Source organism: Catharus ustulatus, chromosome 1, assembly GCF_009819885.2.
Source record: "Catharus ustulatus isolate bCatUst1 chromosome 1, bCatUst1.pri.v2, whole genome shotgun sequence".
NCBI lineage: Eukaryota > Metazoa > Chordata > Aves > Passeriformes > Turdidae > Catharus > Catharus ustulatus.
In genome coordinates this window covers 154019029-154034925 of record NC_046221.1, presented here as the reverse complement: position 1 = coordinate 154034925, position 15897 = coordinate 154019029, and the positions used below count along the sequence as shown (strand labels likewise).

Below are 15897 nucleotides of genomic sequence, written 5' to 3'. Positions count from 1 at the left end.
ATAAAATTTGGTAATTATTTTGTTTCCAGTAATTTTGACTTTTTTCTTTTTTTTTTCTCATATTACAATTGTCTTGTTTGCTTTTTTGCCCTTCATCCTGCCAAACATTGGTTTGAATGATCTAATGAGAGACTGAAAATAATATTCAAGTATAAACATCCATAAAAGCACAAATCTGCACCAGAGTATCTGAAAGTAGAAAATGATTCAGTTTTGTAGAAGAAAGAAGTATGAACAAATCTACAGCTTTTCTGGAAAACAGTGGTCTAAATACAAAGAGGTCAAGGTGTTGCTTTAAAGGAGTTGGTTGAATGGACTCAATGGATATTAAATGGTAAAACAGTGTCCAGTTAAATGTGAAGCACACAGCTCAGAAGCAAATGTTAGGTAGAGAATGAAGGGTGTGGGTGACCTGACCTGAGAAGATTTGTAGGCTTAGGAATTTTATAGAGATAAATGAAGTTCAGCTGCTTGTTTCATAGAGGAATTCAGAGGTGAAGGGATTTTTTTTGTGTGTGTGTGTTAAAAGGACACAGAAAAGGAAAATAATTTATTAATTTATTTAGGTATTCTTTTGTCCAGGTATTCTTGTCCAGGAGTGGACAAGGTAAAAAGGAGAAGTCAGGTCTCCAGTGTAGCTAGGTGGACTCAAAGAAAAAATTTGCATATTCTGCAAAGTAGTTTGTAAGGAAGCTTAGACAAGTGGTATCATGCCCAGTAATGAGCCCAACAGGAATTAAAAAAGGAGACAAGGCATAAGCCAGTGAAGAGCTTTAAAAAAAAATTCAAAACGAGGAAGAATGAAAAAGTAATGCCAAAATTACCTAGCAGAGAGAATTTTAAGCTCTCTCCTGCAGGCAGTTTTTAGGAGTGTGTAGCCTTCTCTGTGTGGTAAAAATAGAATTGGAACCACCTCTACTTATCAATGAGATTGGACCTATGCACCAGAGTGCAATGGTCCAGACAGAAAAGAGAAGGAGAAAATATGGTGTCATTGCTCTGTGACTTCCATCCTGGGCACCTGCACGGGGCATGAGTAGTTGCTCACAAAGATTGTACCAAGGCTAAGATTACTGACATGAAATTGGGAGTTTATCCATATAATTGGTGAGATACTAAAACTACAAGTGGGAAACAGAAGAATTCACAGCAATCATTTCTCTGTGCATTTAAACAGAGAACAAAATTTCCCCCTCATGAGAAGAACTCTGTCACCTGCTAAGCTCCTGCACTGCATTCCCCATGGGTATAAATGCCTGCTTCTTACCTCCAGGATCTAGCACAGCTGTCAGCATGCTTCTTGATTAATAGTTTTGTTTTTATTTCCAGATCTGATTAAAATGATTACCCCTCAAACTTAAATTAATTCATAGCAATAGCCTTTGCATTAGGATATTTTGTCATGCACATTCACGTAACCTCCGCAACAAAATTCCTTTGCTGCTGTGGCAATTACTGAAGACAAGGTTTTAATCAAAACCCTAACACAATATTACTTTCAGGCCCCTAACACCTGCTCTGTAATTAATAAAAGACCTAATTGGAGACTGTATTATGTCCCAGACACATTTAGTTGAAGAATAGATACGTTCTTGGTACAGGTAGCAAATGAAATTATGGGATCCCCTGCTGACTGCTAACCTACTTGCAGCACGGCCATGCCATTAGTTTACTCTGTCTAAGCAATCTGAAAAGTGATATGCCAGACAGAACAACTGAAAGGAGTAACCTTATCCATGGAAAAGGAACCAGAAATCATTCCAGGTGCAATGTTTCAGGGCTAGCAATGTTTCCATGTAACTATTGATTTACACTATACAATGTCACTATTCTTTCTTTTTTTCCCCATGTTCCTTGCAAAGATTGCCTGCTGCTCAATGCAGCCCCAGGAGCAAAATGTGCAGATGTGTAGCTCAAGAGCAGAACAGCTCTGTTATCCATGGGGGCACTCTGCCTCTCAGCATCCACCTCTGGAGAGACACCCTAACGTAGAAATCTTAGCACAGCAGTGTAGGACATGGGCACCTGATGCCCTTTGTACATCCTAGGTGATTTGGGACACCTACACAGGGGTGTCAGCTCCCATACTGCATTGTCAGAAAATTCATCTTCTGGAGCAAGCCACTGGAAGTTTTCAAGACAAGAGTACAGTAGTTTCACGAATACAAGACGCACGGATTATAAGCCGCACCCCCGGTGCCTCGACAATGTTGCTGTCTTTGTCAATAGATAAGCCGCACCCCGAATATTAGCCGCACTTTCGTTCGTCGCGAGAATCCGTGCGCAGCTTTCACAAATTGGCCAATTAGTAACAGGATCGCGGCATAGTGGGCTTTACTGGCTCGGGGCGGGGCCAGGAAGGCTCGGCCCGCTCATGGTTGCCGACGGGGCCGGGTGGCCCAGCTCAGCGCCACGGCTCGGCGGGGCTGGCCGGGTGGTGCTGCCGCCGCCGCCGGGCTCGCTGGCCCCCCTCTCCCGTCAGCACCGCCCCGCTGCCGCGTTCGCTCGCCCGGCTGGCAGGGCTGCCGCCGCCGGGCTCGCCGCTCGCCCCGCTGCCGCTTTCGCTCGCCCCGCGCCGCGCCTCGCGAGCGCCGCGCCCGCCCCGCGCCGCGCCCGCCCTGCCCCGCGGCGCTTTCGCGAGCGGCGCTTCTTTCACGAGCGGCGCTTCGGCTCGCCGAGCGGCGCTTCTTTCGCGAGCGCCGCTTTCGCTCGCCGAGCGGCGCTTTCGCTCGCCCCGCCGGCAGGGCTGCCGCCGCCGCCACCAGGCTCGCCGGCCGCCCCCTCCCGTCTGCACCGCCGCCGCGTTTCCTCGCCCTGGCCGGCACTGCAGGCCCCCGCTCCGCCGGGCTCCCCCACGCTGCTGGCCCCGATTCTGCTGGGCTTCCCCCGCTGCCAGGCAGCCCCACCCACCGGCCTTCCTGCTTCTGCCATGCTCCCCTGCACTGCTAGCCCCAGTTCTCCCGGGCTCCCCCACCATGCTGGCTCAGGCTCTGCCGCCCTCCCTGCCCCGCCCTGCTGGCTCAGGCTCTGCCGCCCGCCCCCACACTGCTGGCCCCGCCTCTGCCAGGCTTTCCCACCTCTGCCGGGGCCGGCCGGGCTCCAGCTTGGCTTGGGGCTGCCACGGGCTCTCACTTCCGTGTTGGCAGCTTTTAGAATTTTGTTAATAGATTAGCCGCCCCGGAATATTAGCCGCACTTCCGGGTTTCCACCAAAATTTTGGTCAAATTGGTGCGGCTTGTATTCGTGAAATTACTGTACTCTAGATCACACTGCACATATAAGTTTAGACAACTGAACTGAGTTCGCAAACTCAGATCAGATTCTACCCTGTAAATTGCCTCTTTTCTTTACAGAGATAATAATAATAATAATAATAGTAATAATAATAAATATATACAGACCCAAATGATGCTTCTGAACAGAAGCTGTGGTAAAAATACAAATTGACCTGGTTTGGAAAATGTGATAATACACGAAAAAGAACTCTGGGTTATTTCTTCTTTTTAGAGGGTTTTCCTTGTTAATGCAACACAGCAAGGTTACGGTCTGGATCTGTTACTTTGCTTTCCACAGAATAGATCTGTTAGAGAGACAAAGTGAGTTACAAAAAAGTAGGAAATAACTAGTGAATGTTGAAAGAGAAACTGTCACTGACAACTGCATGGGGTAGGTGGCCACAGAGGAGTCACATTGTGGGTCTTTCTTAGGGAGTGGGAGAATGATCCAAAAGTCATTTTTGCAGAGTAGGTGGTCGACTACTACCAAAATACAGCTTTCACTCAGTTGTTCTTTTCACCTTATAGTTCAAAAATTCTTTTACTTCCAAATTATCCAGTCTTCCCACCAGCTGAGGCAGAACAGGAGGTGCTAGTTTCTGGGCTGGCAAAAAGAAACAAATATCAACATTGAACATTTATAATTACTTGCTTTTTATATGACTGTAATTTTAAGACATACTCAGGGCTAAACTCCCTTTCTTAGAGATGTTAGACCAAAAAATTAACAATATAACATTTCTGCGGGTATTATGAGTTTTGAAAGATTTTTTTTTTAATGTAATATTCTTTCTAGGCTTTTAAATGTCATTTATGTATGTTAATGTTACAATTGAGATTTGTGTTTTCAAAAGAGCTTTCTTGTTCACAGATTTTTTTTACTTTCTTGTATTTTATTTATCCTGCAATGACTTACACAGTGTATATCACCACAGATATTAATATTTTATGTTGCCACAAGCAGAGGTTTTAAGAGAACACTGGATCCTGCTTTCAGATTCTTTGATTACTTTGCAGTTGTGTGCCATGACCTGCAATATCCTTTTTTGTACAATTTTGTACATGTGATCCCAGGGTCTGACCTCCACACAGCCTTGGCTGTACATGGATTGCAGCATCAAGCCATTAGTTTCTTTTTAGATACAAACCACATTCTAGTGTTTGAAAATGTGTCCCTGGACTATCATGTTAAATTAGCAGCCTAGTTAAAATGTTTTAACAAATGGCAGCTGATTTAGGACTGAGTTGGAATATCATTCCCTGATATCAAAATCCATCATTCTGTCATACTGTGAAGAAATTAATTAGTAAATAGACCATTATTTGAAGAAGGAAAGAAGCTATTGAACAGGCCATATAAAGAAGGGGGGGAAAGAAACAAACAGGAGATTTGGAAACAATAATGAATGAGGAAAAAACCCATAACTTGGGATCATTTTTTCTAAATTGCATCACTGCCAATTTTTTTTTCTTTCCTAATAAGAGTAATTTTAGATATTTATTATAAATTTTAAATTAGTGTGCTGTTTGCTGTTGCTTCCAGCAACCATCTGGAAATGAAAATATGGACTGTTTTCAAGCAAGGCCATTTTCTCCCCTTGCCCACACACATGGTGCTCCCAGACTGCTCACAGAGGCAGATCTGCAAGAAAAGATCTTTTTCTTTAAGAGAGCAGTTGGAAGAGCTGCCCTTGTAAGAGGGAAGGGTACACAATGGGCTGTTCTAGCAGTTTGAAGAAAAATGAGAAGCAGGTTAAGTCTTTGGACTTTTCTGGCTTGGACCTCCCTTTAGGGACAGATGGTGCCATATCTGCACACCCACAGCACAGCTCTGGCTGGCCTGCACTGGGGTCATGGTGCCAGGGGATAGTTCATGTTATGCCTTTGGTGTGTTTCTCCCTTTGAATGAAAGAATCCCTTTAGTGGACAGGAAATTCCAGCACATAAGATGGGAAAAAAAGAATGCACAGCAGTGTAGAAAAAGGAAAGGGGAAAATATTTCATTACATTTTTTTCCTGCCACATAAAGACTTTTTTCCATTTAAACCCCAACTAAATCAAGCCTTTAGAATTGAAAGTTTGAAATTCCTTTTTTTTTTTTTTTTTGGGAAGTGCTTTTTTTCTCCCATGACTTTATAATCGTATTGATCCCTAAATTTGTTAGATACCATACAGCTTACCACAGTTTCACAGGGTATTTGGCATTAACACCAGCAACAAGCATTTTCCTGTGATGAGGTGATTAATGCTCATATCCCACACCCTGTTATCACTGATAGAATCCACATCCTGAACTCTGCTAAGGTCTTTCAAGGAATGTAGGGCTCTGGTTTCTATTTCATGGAAAGTCTTAAGTTAAACCATAAATATGGACTTGGAATAGGGACCAAACTTTCACTCCCACCTCATTCAGTGCTTTAGTCACTAGACTTAATTTATTCTTCCTCTTCCAGATTCTCAATCTGACAATACCTACTTAACACCCACAGCTATAGCAAATCCCAAATAGATGCAGGCATTTACCATTTCCCATTGGTTCTTGGAATTTTTGTTAGAAGGGGAAAATACATAACAAATAATATAGACTGAATGATCCAATGGACATACTGGTGTCCAGTCTGACACTAAGTAGAGGGAAGAAGGGGATAGAATAGGACTTGGTCTCTTACAGGATTTCTTTGGAGGCATCTGCCTCCATCCACTGACTGTGTAATATCATAGAATTACAGAATGTTTTGGGTTGGAAGATCATCTTATTCCAGCTCCCCTGCCATGGTCAGGGACACCTCCCACTGAACCAGGTTGCTCAGAGCCCCAACCAGCCTGGTCTTGAACACTGATCTCATCATCTTAATTGTTGCTGTAGCAGCACTTAATTTGCAAACCGAGTTCCTCCAGCAGAGTTTTAGGAACTCTGGAAGGTGGTCAAGTCTTCTATTCACACATACACTCACAGAGAGTTTGTCTTCACTGATATTCAGTGATCATACCTCAGGAAATGCAGGACTTGGATGCTTTTCTCTTAGGCTGGAATATGCATGTCCTGTATTATCCATTGTGGAATTTACCAAACAGCACAATTTAGCCTGCATGCACTCAGTGAGTAGATGATGTTCCAGAGTTCCAGATCAGTGTTCCCCAAAACATAGAATATATTGTGTGCCATGACTGACTCAAAGATACCACAGGTGTAAATTTGCATTCTCACATCTTTAGAAGCATTTTGTGTTAGGAATTACAGAAGTAACAGTATTTTTCTTTTTACATATGTATTAGTTACTAGGTGAAGAGAGATTTCAAGATATTGAAAAAATTAAAACAATTGGCAGCACGTACATGGCCGTGTCAGGATTATCACCTGAAAAACAGGTAAGAGGATAATTTTCGTTAAGAAGCAAAACTTGTGATTATTCTGACCATTCATATTCGAAAATTTGTTATCTCTGTGTTGTTCATAAAACTTGTTTTGCTAAAATAAAATAGACATTTGGGGCTTCTGGCAGACAGCAGTTGCACTTCTTGATGAATTTAAATGCCATCTTGTGCTTGGAACAAGAACCATATGGATTCTTTCCTCAAATTTAGGTTTATAGGAGAAAAAAAATTTCCTTTCAGTCACACCATTGTGAATCTAGATCAGGTCTATCTATATCTTCAGACATACTCCAAAGCCATCTCAGTAACTCACACAGGAACATGACTGACAACCTCCAATAATCAATAGAGAGGATCTATTAACTGACAGTGTATTTATGCAAGTGTAATGCTGCATTTATACTCTTTTTTGATACAGCCTATCTACAGACAGCATGATAACTACACATCAAAAAGAAAGCAGATCACCAGTTCAACTGAAGAACAAGCAAACCAAGCTGAGGGGATAAATAGTCACAGAGGACACGCACAGTCACAGCCATAAACCTCACATAAGACAGATGAGAGAGATCCATTCATAATTCCACACAAGAATTTGCCTGGAAACAAATTAGATGAAGCTCTAAAATACATCCAATGAGAAGTCATCTGTTGCTGAAATCTGTTTCTTTGGCAACTGGTGCCTGTCCCCAGGAAGAGCAGCACAAAAAGGGTGTGCTGCCCCTGACCGGTCACAGGCTGGGAGCCACACTGATCACAGCTTCTGAAAAGCAGAAGCCAAATTATCATGAGCTTTATAAACCAGAAAATTGCCATTGTTTGTAAAGAATACATTATAAAACACATGGAGTGTAACTAGCTGAGCATCTCCCGCCTACGGAGTAACAAGTGATGCTGACAGCTAGAAATCCATAAAACTAGATATGCATGGGATTTTTGATTGTCAAAATTCTTCTGTGGAGACATAAGAAAAGAAGGATAGAACACCAGGGAGATAGTTGGTTATAGCTATACAGCTCCTAATCACTTCCTCTGACTCTTGATGGGGGTAAAAATTCCAAGGGAGAAAAGCTTCACTGCCTTTCCAAGACTGATTAACTCTTCTCTTTTCTTGAACTATAATATCGTAATGGAATTTTAATGCATGTTTTAAATATACTTGTCATACGTACGTGTCTGTCACCTTGTCAGCACCTAAGAGGTGCAGGCTGCTGAGGGAGGTTGGCATGCTGTGAACAGAGCGAGTTAAGGATAAGGACCAAGCATGGTGTGAACAGAACAGGGTGATGCCAAGGAGATGTTCATGTTCAGTATTAAACACACAGCAAAGGGCTGGACTGCATAACCCACAGGGAGAGACTTACAATCCTATGTACTATGAGCTGGAAATTTGAAGAAAGAATTACCTTGCTTCAGAAGAGATGAGAAGACATCATACAATCATTGGGCCAAACCCACAGCTGTTCCTTACTCTGCTGCCTCCCTGGAGAGTCCCTGCCCCATCATCTGTTCTGTTGGTGCTCTAGGATGACTAAAACCTACTGCTGGTCCCCATCTGTATATCCACTGCTTTGTAGGAATGGAAATGGAAGGGAAGGAGCAGGGAGTGACTTGCCTCCCCTAAGCAAAGGCAATTAATGAAAAACAGAAGATCCTTTCCTGTCTCCCTTACCCAACACCAGGCAAGCAGGCTTGCCCTGTTGTTCCTGTCATTGTTACATCTCTGAGAGCACTTGATTTGATGCTTTGCCTGGGTGACAGTTTCAGTGGAGGAGAATTACACATCTTTCACTTCTTTCACTCTGCTTCTTGCTTGTGTGGGTCATAAGCACATGTTCTCACTTGATTTTTACCCTTGACTCTGAACAATCTCAATCCTCTCTCTACTTTCTTTCTCAGCCTTAGACATGTTTCACATGCCTTGTTAATTCTCATGATTGCCTGTCAGATTGCTGACAGAAAGTTACTTTCTCTGGCCCTTTAAGCTGCTCTCTATCCAGTTATACAAGTATAACATAATGGGAAGCATTACCATTAATTGCAGCGTACCTCTCTTTCATCTAGAATGTTGAGCCTGGATTCCAAATGCAAACACTTGGCACTTGTAAGGATGAGTGGTAGCTGGGCTAATGCAAAACTTTATAAACATATTGGTGTATAACTTTTTCCTCAGCAATGTGAAGACAAATGGGGACATTTGTGTGCCCTGGCTGACTTCTCCATAGCTCTGAATGAAAGCATACAAGAGATCAACAAGCACTCATTCAACAACTTTGAACTCCGTATTGGTAAGCATGGTTCAAACACGAGAGCTAAATTGGGGTTTTGTCTGCAAGCATGTGACTCCACTGATTGCACTCCAGGAACATTGCAAGGACATGCACAATTTAGGAGAGCCCAAGTACTGTATCCTCTGTTTTCAAATTTACTTCATCCCAGGCAAAGTCAGAAATATTAAATACTCCATTTGCAGAATGATTTGGGGACTGCAGAAGTTCAAAGTTTCAGTGAATTGTGAATGGGGAAAACAATTAATTTACTCTCTTTAGTAAGTCAGGCACTAAGAACCCACAGATATAAGACAGAAAGTGAACAGGACAACCTAGATCCAACCCCAAGACTGATATTCACACAGTCTCTAATTAATCTCCCTGCATAATATTCTTCTTCAGTAAAGGGACAAAAGCAGTTTCTCCTAAACCCTGGGAGTAGTACTTCTGCTTTGCACAAAAATTTAATTCCATCTCTGACCTCACCAGTGGCAGCATTTTTGAATTCTTTCTGTGATGGGTAAGCTATCGTTCTAGCTGGAATATCTTGCATGGCTAGTGGAATGGGACATAAAAAAATGTATGGCACATAGCAGGAGCAAATTTGATGACTTCTCATGCTGAGAGGATCATTGGCCAAAACTAAGGAAAAAAAAAACAAAAAACACACACCTGGAAGGGACATGTTTTTTATAGATAATCCTGCCATAGAAAAACTGAAATATATTCCTCAGCCACAGCATGGAGGGTCAGCATCACTATCTGATTTACACTTCCTAACAGTTTTAAAGGCAAAGCTCATAGTTCCCAAGATTTCTCAAGGAACAGGCATCCACACTTAGTAAGCATGTGCAAAGATTTCATAGAGCATGAATGCAAGACTATTTGATAACATTTTTATCACTATTTTTAAAAAAATCTTTTAAAAAATATTTTAAAAAACCTAAAAAACTAAAGTGTTTTTCTAAAAGATATCTTACACTCAACAAAAATTATTCTTAAATCATTGTTATAGAAAAAAAAATTGCTTGTCTTTTTATACAATAATCTTGCAAAATTAAATCTTTCAATATCTTCACAGAGTGCTCTAATATTTTCACTTCATGGAACATAAGAATGCGATTTCTTGACTGTATAGCATTAACAAGGTTGTCCTCAACAAATGTAGTTCCAGAAATCTTTCCTACTATCTGAGAATAAGTTTTCAGGAGCTTTGGCAATAATGTGCAGAAACAGATAACACATAAGTAACACAATTCCACTGATATGGGTGTCCCATAAAATAACTCTTTTGATATCACTTTTCAAGTTTCCTAGCTTTTCCAGACTTTTTTTTTGTTTAATTTCTCTATATATGTACCTCTTCCTTAAGCCTGGAGATAAGTGTGTTTGAACCAGGCTGCATCTGGTTCTTAAGTGCAAATATGGGTTTTAATTATTATTGTATACAGTTTATCTTCTCTTTTTCTTTCTTTTCTTGAATTAGGGATTAGCCATGGCTCTGTTGTAGCAGGAGTTATCGGTGCTAAGAAACCCCAGTACGACATCTGGGGCAAAACAGTGAATTTAGCAAGTCGAATGGACAGCACAGGTGTTAGTGACAGAATACAAGTGCCTGAAGAAACGTATCTGATCCTGAAGGACCGGGGATTTGCCTTCGACTACCGGGGAGAAATTTATGTCAAAGGTATCAGTGAACAGGAAGGAAAAATCAAAACATATTTTCTTCTAGGAAGAGTTCAACCAAATCCTCTAATCCTACAACCAAGAAAACTGACTGGACAGTATTCATTAGCAGCTGTTGTATTAGGACTTGTACAGTCTCTTAACAGGCAAAAACAGAAGCAAATTCTTAATGAGAACAATAACTCTGGAATCATAAAAGGACATTACAACCGGAGGACTTTGCTCACTCCTGGTGGATCTGAGGTAGCAGTCCAAGCAGAGGGGGCTGACAAAACTGAATTGCCATAATCAGCATTGTTTGTGGGGTTGTTTTTGTATTTCTTTTATATATAAAAATAAATATACAAATAAAAAGGGTTTAATTTTTTTTAGAAGGAGTGTGATTTTTTTTCTTCTGGTGTCATATTTTGATGAGATTCAAATTCCTATATTTTAACAAATAGTGACAGCATCTCTCTCCAGCCATCTGTGATTAACCTCTGAATGTCCAGACCCAGTAGTGGTGGACACCACTCTGCTGTGTCATCTACCTGCAGAAAGGAAACCCCTGACTGGAGGGATTTAGAACATGAATTGAGTAGGGAGTTAATGATCATGAAAGGAGGAAATACTGTCCACATTTTTCAGATGAAAGCAAAACAAAAGGAGATTGAGTAGGTTCTTCTTACCTTTACTTGTTTTCAAATAGATTTATACAATCTAAGGTAGATGCCTTGTCCCCATAACTACAAGAAAAATACTGACAATACAGCCAAAGGGTTTTAAAGTATGTCACCCACCCAGGTATGAGGATCTGGAAGACAGAAGAGATGAATCTTGTCCTAAACTCAGTGATTCCATTGAGTTCACTCTTAAAATAAACTAAGGCATCCTCCTCACAGCTGGGTGGCTGCACTGTAGATAAATTGTATGTTGATATCCAACTGATCTCCTGCAGCCATGGCAGGAGGTCAAGGCTCTCCTGTGAGCATTATGGCACATCCATCAGTCCTGTCTGGAGGGCTCAAACACACTGTGGTGTCTTGACTGGCAAACAGACAAACAGACAACAGAGTTTCATCTTGAATGGCATAGCTGGAGTCTACAGTTGAATCAATTGTACAAGAAATTAATTGGATACCCTGATGGTGTTTTCCAGAGCTTAACTCTTCACCCTGTCACCAGAGCTGTCACCAAAACAAGGATTCTATGAGGCTGTAAAATGAGTGTGTGTTGAAGTTCTGCAGGAGACAAAACTCACTGCTAAGCTCCCACTCAGCTGCCCCAAGATGAGGGGAAGCCAAGACTGAGAATACCCTAAATTTGTGTGCCAGCACAGACAGTCCTAGCAAGATGCTACAAGGGCACACCTCAGTGCTACAAGTCCTGCATCAAAAAGAGGGTTAACATTTTGGGGACTGGATGTTCAACTTCACCTTGGAAAAAGTACATACACAGCCCAGGTTTGTATATGCACTCATGCCATGATTCACACTGGGCATTGAAGTGCACGAGTGAACCTCTCATCAAGCCTGTTCTCAAAGGAGCTGGGCTTGTTTCAGTAAATACTGTCCTTAAAGTAAATCACAGACAGTAGAGCAGAACCTGTAATCACACAGCAATCCCCAGATGAGCCATGCTCAAACACTACAGTGCAACATACAGATTCTTTGTAAATACAGGCTTGCTTTTTGCAGGCTGCTGTTATCTGGCCCTGAATAAAAACTCAGGATTCTTAGGAGTACTGCTGCTGGATCAGCCTCATTTTTAGAAATTTGGCTGGAACATCCTGACTAATATATTTTAGAAGACACTACTGTTCACTAAAAAAAGAGGTACCAAAACATGAAAGTGTTTAATTGTAATGAGCGCATTTCAGTGTAAAGTGACCCAACAAATGGGTTTGTAGGGCAATATTTTATCAGTAAAGTGCCATATTCTGAAATAAAAAATAAGAAAGACAGGTAAACTCAACAGAAAGTTGTATCACTGAATAGTTCTGAAGAAAGAAAGCAATGAGCAGTCTGAAATGTTATACCCAGTGACGTTTCAATCAATAACTGAGCTCTCATTCTAAATATTCCTCCTTTCAGTCCCCACAAATATCACTTTTGTGCCATGCACGGAAAGTCAAACCCTTCAGCTCACCTCACCAAATGCTGATACTGGAGGAGATGAAGACATGGAAGTGATGACAGCTGAAGCATTAAATTAATTTCATATTTACAGTGGTATTTCCAGAACTAAACAAAGAAGCTTTGGCTGGTTTAAACAGTTCATTAACAGCTGTCCTCTCCTTAACAGGTTTTGGGGTGTTTTTCTGTGCTGGATGGGTTCACATTTCCCAGTCCTTTAAACATTTAATTTTTGCTAATAGCCCAGCTTTTCTAATTCTGATTTTCTAATTCTCACCACCTCTGTAATGACAATCTGCAGTGAGTGGAAGGTGTTAACTGGATAACAGGATTGGAGACTGGAGTTATGAGGGCAACTGCACTGCTGTTTAGCACAGGCCCAAATTTCCTGCTTCTTATCAGACACAGATGTCTTTCTCTGGTATCCCTCTCAAAATCCCCATTAGCATAACTGTGTTCCCAAGAAAAATCACTGGCTAGTGAAGCCTGAGTCAGTGTTGACCAGATAAAGAGTTTGCTAAATCAGCTCATTACTGCTGAATCACCTCATTGCCATGACAGATTCGTTAGTGAGGAATTTCACTTTTTACTGTAGAAGGTAAATCCCTGCATGATTTTTCTATTTTTCTAAGCTTGCTGACTATTTGTCACCCCAGCAATTGCACTGTTTGTTCCTTTTCATATGTGGTGACCTTATAGGTTCAGCAATGTTATTTCTCATTGGAGCAGCTGTTTGCTGTGGAGCACAGCTATTATTTATGGTCTGAGGCTGCTTCTTGTTGTACTTTACAACTTTATGGTACCATTAGTGTATTCAGTTTTCCCTCACAACCATCTTCAGGGCTTCTTGTTCATAAAGAATAGAATTGCTCATACAAGAAGGACCTATAAAGACAAACACCCAGTAATTATCCCTTGAAACATGGATGCCTGGGTTAATGAAAGGAAATTGCTTTGATATCATAACACTTCAGCCAAAGCAGCTAGCAAATATTGAGAACTGCCATAGATTTTTCCTATTAGGAGAAGAAAGCCTTGGCAAAATTTGACTATACTCTTTGATGTCACCTTATTTCTTTCCAAAAATGTACTTTACACAGAAATAAACAGCAGCAGGCTGCTTCCGCAGAAATTTGTACCTCAGTTCCTCCACAAAGCTCAATGTCAGGAGCTCTTAAATTGTTTCTAAATAAACAGGCTGAAACCCACAGCTTTCTTCTCTGAAAAGCAACATGCAATCAACTGCATCAAGGGCACCTTATGCTTTGAAGTACTCAATCATTAAAGCAGATGGAATATTGACAATCTGGATAACAGTTCTGTACCAAAATCATTACTTTGTAGTGCTCCAAGTGCATTTTTGCAACCATCACGCCCATATTCTAGCAAAAAGCTATACCTGTAGCAAAAGTGCTGGTTTGAAGGGCAGTGAAGGAGTTTTGTGTTAATTAATTTATGCCATTGACCAATTTTTATAATGTATGTTTAGCAATTCACAGTTAGGTACCAATAGCAGTCAAGGTATCTACTCTTGGCTCACATTAAGACTCAAACCACTGAGTTTAACTCTACTGAGAACAGTGTGAGAGGTGTGATATCATTTAGAACTGTGTGCTAACAAAAAGATTCAAAAAATAGCTTTTAAACACAGGGGGAAAAAAATCACTCCCTGTCCTCAGCTTTAATCCATTCCTGATTATTTCGCAGTTGTTTTCACATTTGGAAAAGCACAGCAATAAAAAAAGAAAAATCTCATCTAATCCTTTTCTCATTAGCAGAACTTCAGCTGCCTTTCCTAAGTGCACTGGGAGTCAAGGAGTTTATACAAACACCAGCACAGAAAAGTGCCTGATAGCCAAGTTTCCTGGGGCTGCCCACTGTGGAGCAGCAAGGCAGGGAGCAGAGCCTGGCTCCACAGCTGATTTGACAAACAGGCAGAAAAATAATCAGAGGAGCAGGAAATAACCACATTAACCATCGTTGGTGGTACATGGTGAGCGTCATAATTGCACAGCCGACTTATTAACCTCCCCATCAATCTTCTTCTGTGCACTGACACAATTCAGGAGTTGTGGTTTCCCCAGCTCTGTTTTGCTGGAGGAGGGGAAAAAAAATATGACAGCAGAGCAGCTGGCAGATGGGAGGGAAGGGGTAAAAATTCAATATGCATATCTCCAGGCACTTGAGGCTTACACCAGTTTTTAAGGAATGCTCTCATTAGCTCTTCCAGAACAGAAAATTTCCATTGTTTACATAACTTTAGCACATAAGGCCCAATTTTTTTTCTAAAAATTTTCTTCTTTTCTGTCTATTTACCCCTAAGGTGTTCTATATGTGATAGCTGTCAGAGTTACAGAGCCACCCAGAGACTGATTCATTCAGTTCTTTCATGTGAAAACAACAGCTATATGCAGGGCTGGTTAATCTCCTGTAAAATGCCATCTCATGCTACATCTCCTGACCTAGATCTCCCTCACCTCAAGGTGTTTTGTTTTTCTTGTGAAATATTTCCAGATCACAGAAACACAGGATATTATGTTAATACTTATATACTGAACATCTCTCTGTTTCTTAGTCCATGTACCTTTTGAGGGTCCTGGAATCAGTGCCTTCTTCAGCTTTTCAATATTAATTGAACACAAAGAAGCACCACTGTTGCCACATGGGGACAAAGAAGAAGCAATCTCAGCTGGTTTGCTGAAAATCTAAGGTTCTAAAACAAATTATATGTGTGAAATGACTTCTGATTGCAAAACCCACTCCCAGCAGTATTGACCTGGAGTACTCCAAGGGATATTATTACAACCACAGGATATTAAGTATAATTTTAATGAAGTCATCACTTACTTCAAATAATAAAAAAAATACAACAGCCTCCTCCTATTCATCATTCCAGAGACTATTTTAACAGGCTCTCAGTTTTGTAATTTTGCTTCAGATGAGTGGCTGTCCCTTTTGGATGTGTCCATCTAAAGCTCCATCCAGGAGTCAGGAGTTGCAGCCATGTCTTGGAGTCAGCATATTCTGTACGGATAAGACCAAGTCTTGCAGCGGCACCAATTCATTCCCTGTGTCCCTGTTCCCAAGAAAGGCAAGACCAGAGGCTTGAACAAGCTGGGAGCTGTTCTTTAGCACTTTTCCCATCTGAATGATGCTGGGAAGAAGATCCTAGTGGGA

At 41.2% G+C, this 15897-nt stretch overlaps 1 protein-coding gene across 2 annotated transcripts in view; it reads left to right on the top strand.

The window, feature by feature from the left end:
* The window catches only part of LOC116997784 (adenylate cyclase type 8), a 120293-nt gene extending 109316 nt beyond the window's left edge, over nt 1-10977 (top strand). For both annotated transcript variants that reach the window (XM_033062894.1, XM_033062885.1), the window contains 3 exons: nt 6552-6644; nt 8824-8938; nt 10407-10977. In XM_033062894.1, coding sequence (XP_032918785.1) covers nt 6552-6644; nt 8824-8938; nt 10407-10894 — 696 coding nt within the window. In that variant the 3' untranslated portion in view covers nt 10895-10977. The remainder of the gene's footprint in view (nt 1-6551; nt 6645-8823; nt 8939-10406) is intronic.
* Nucleotides 10978-15897: the final 4920 nt, after the last annotated feature.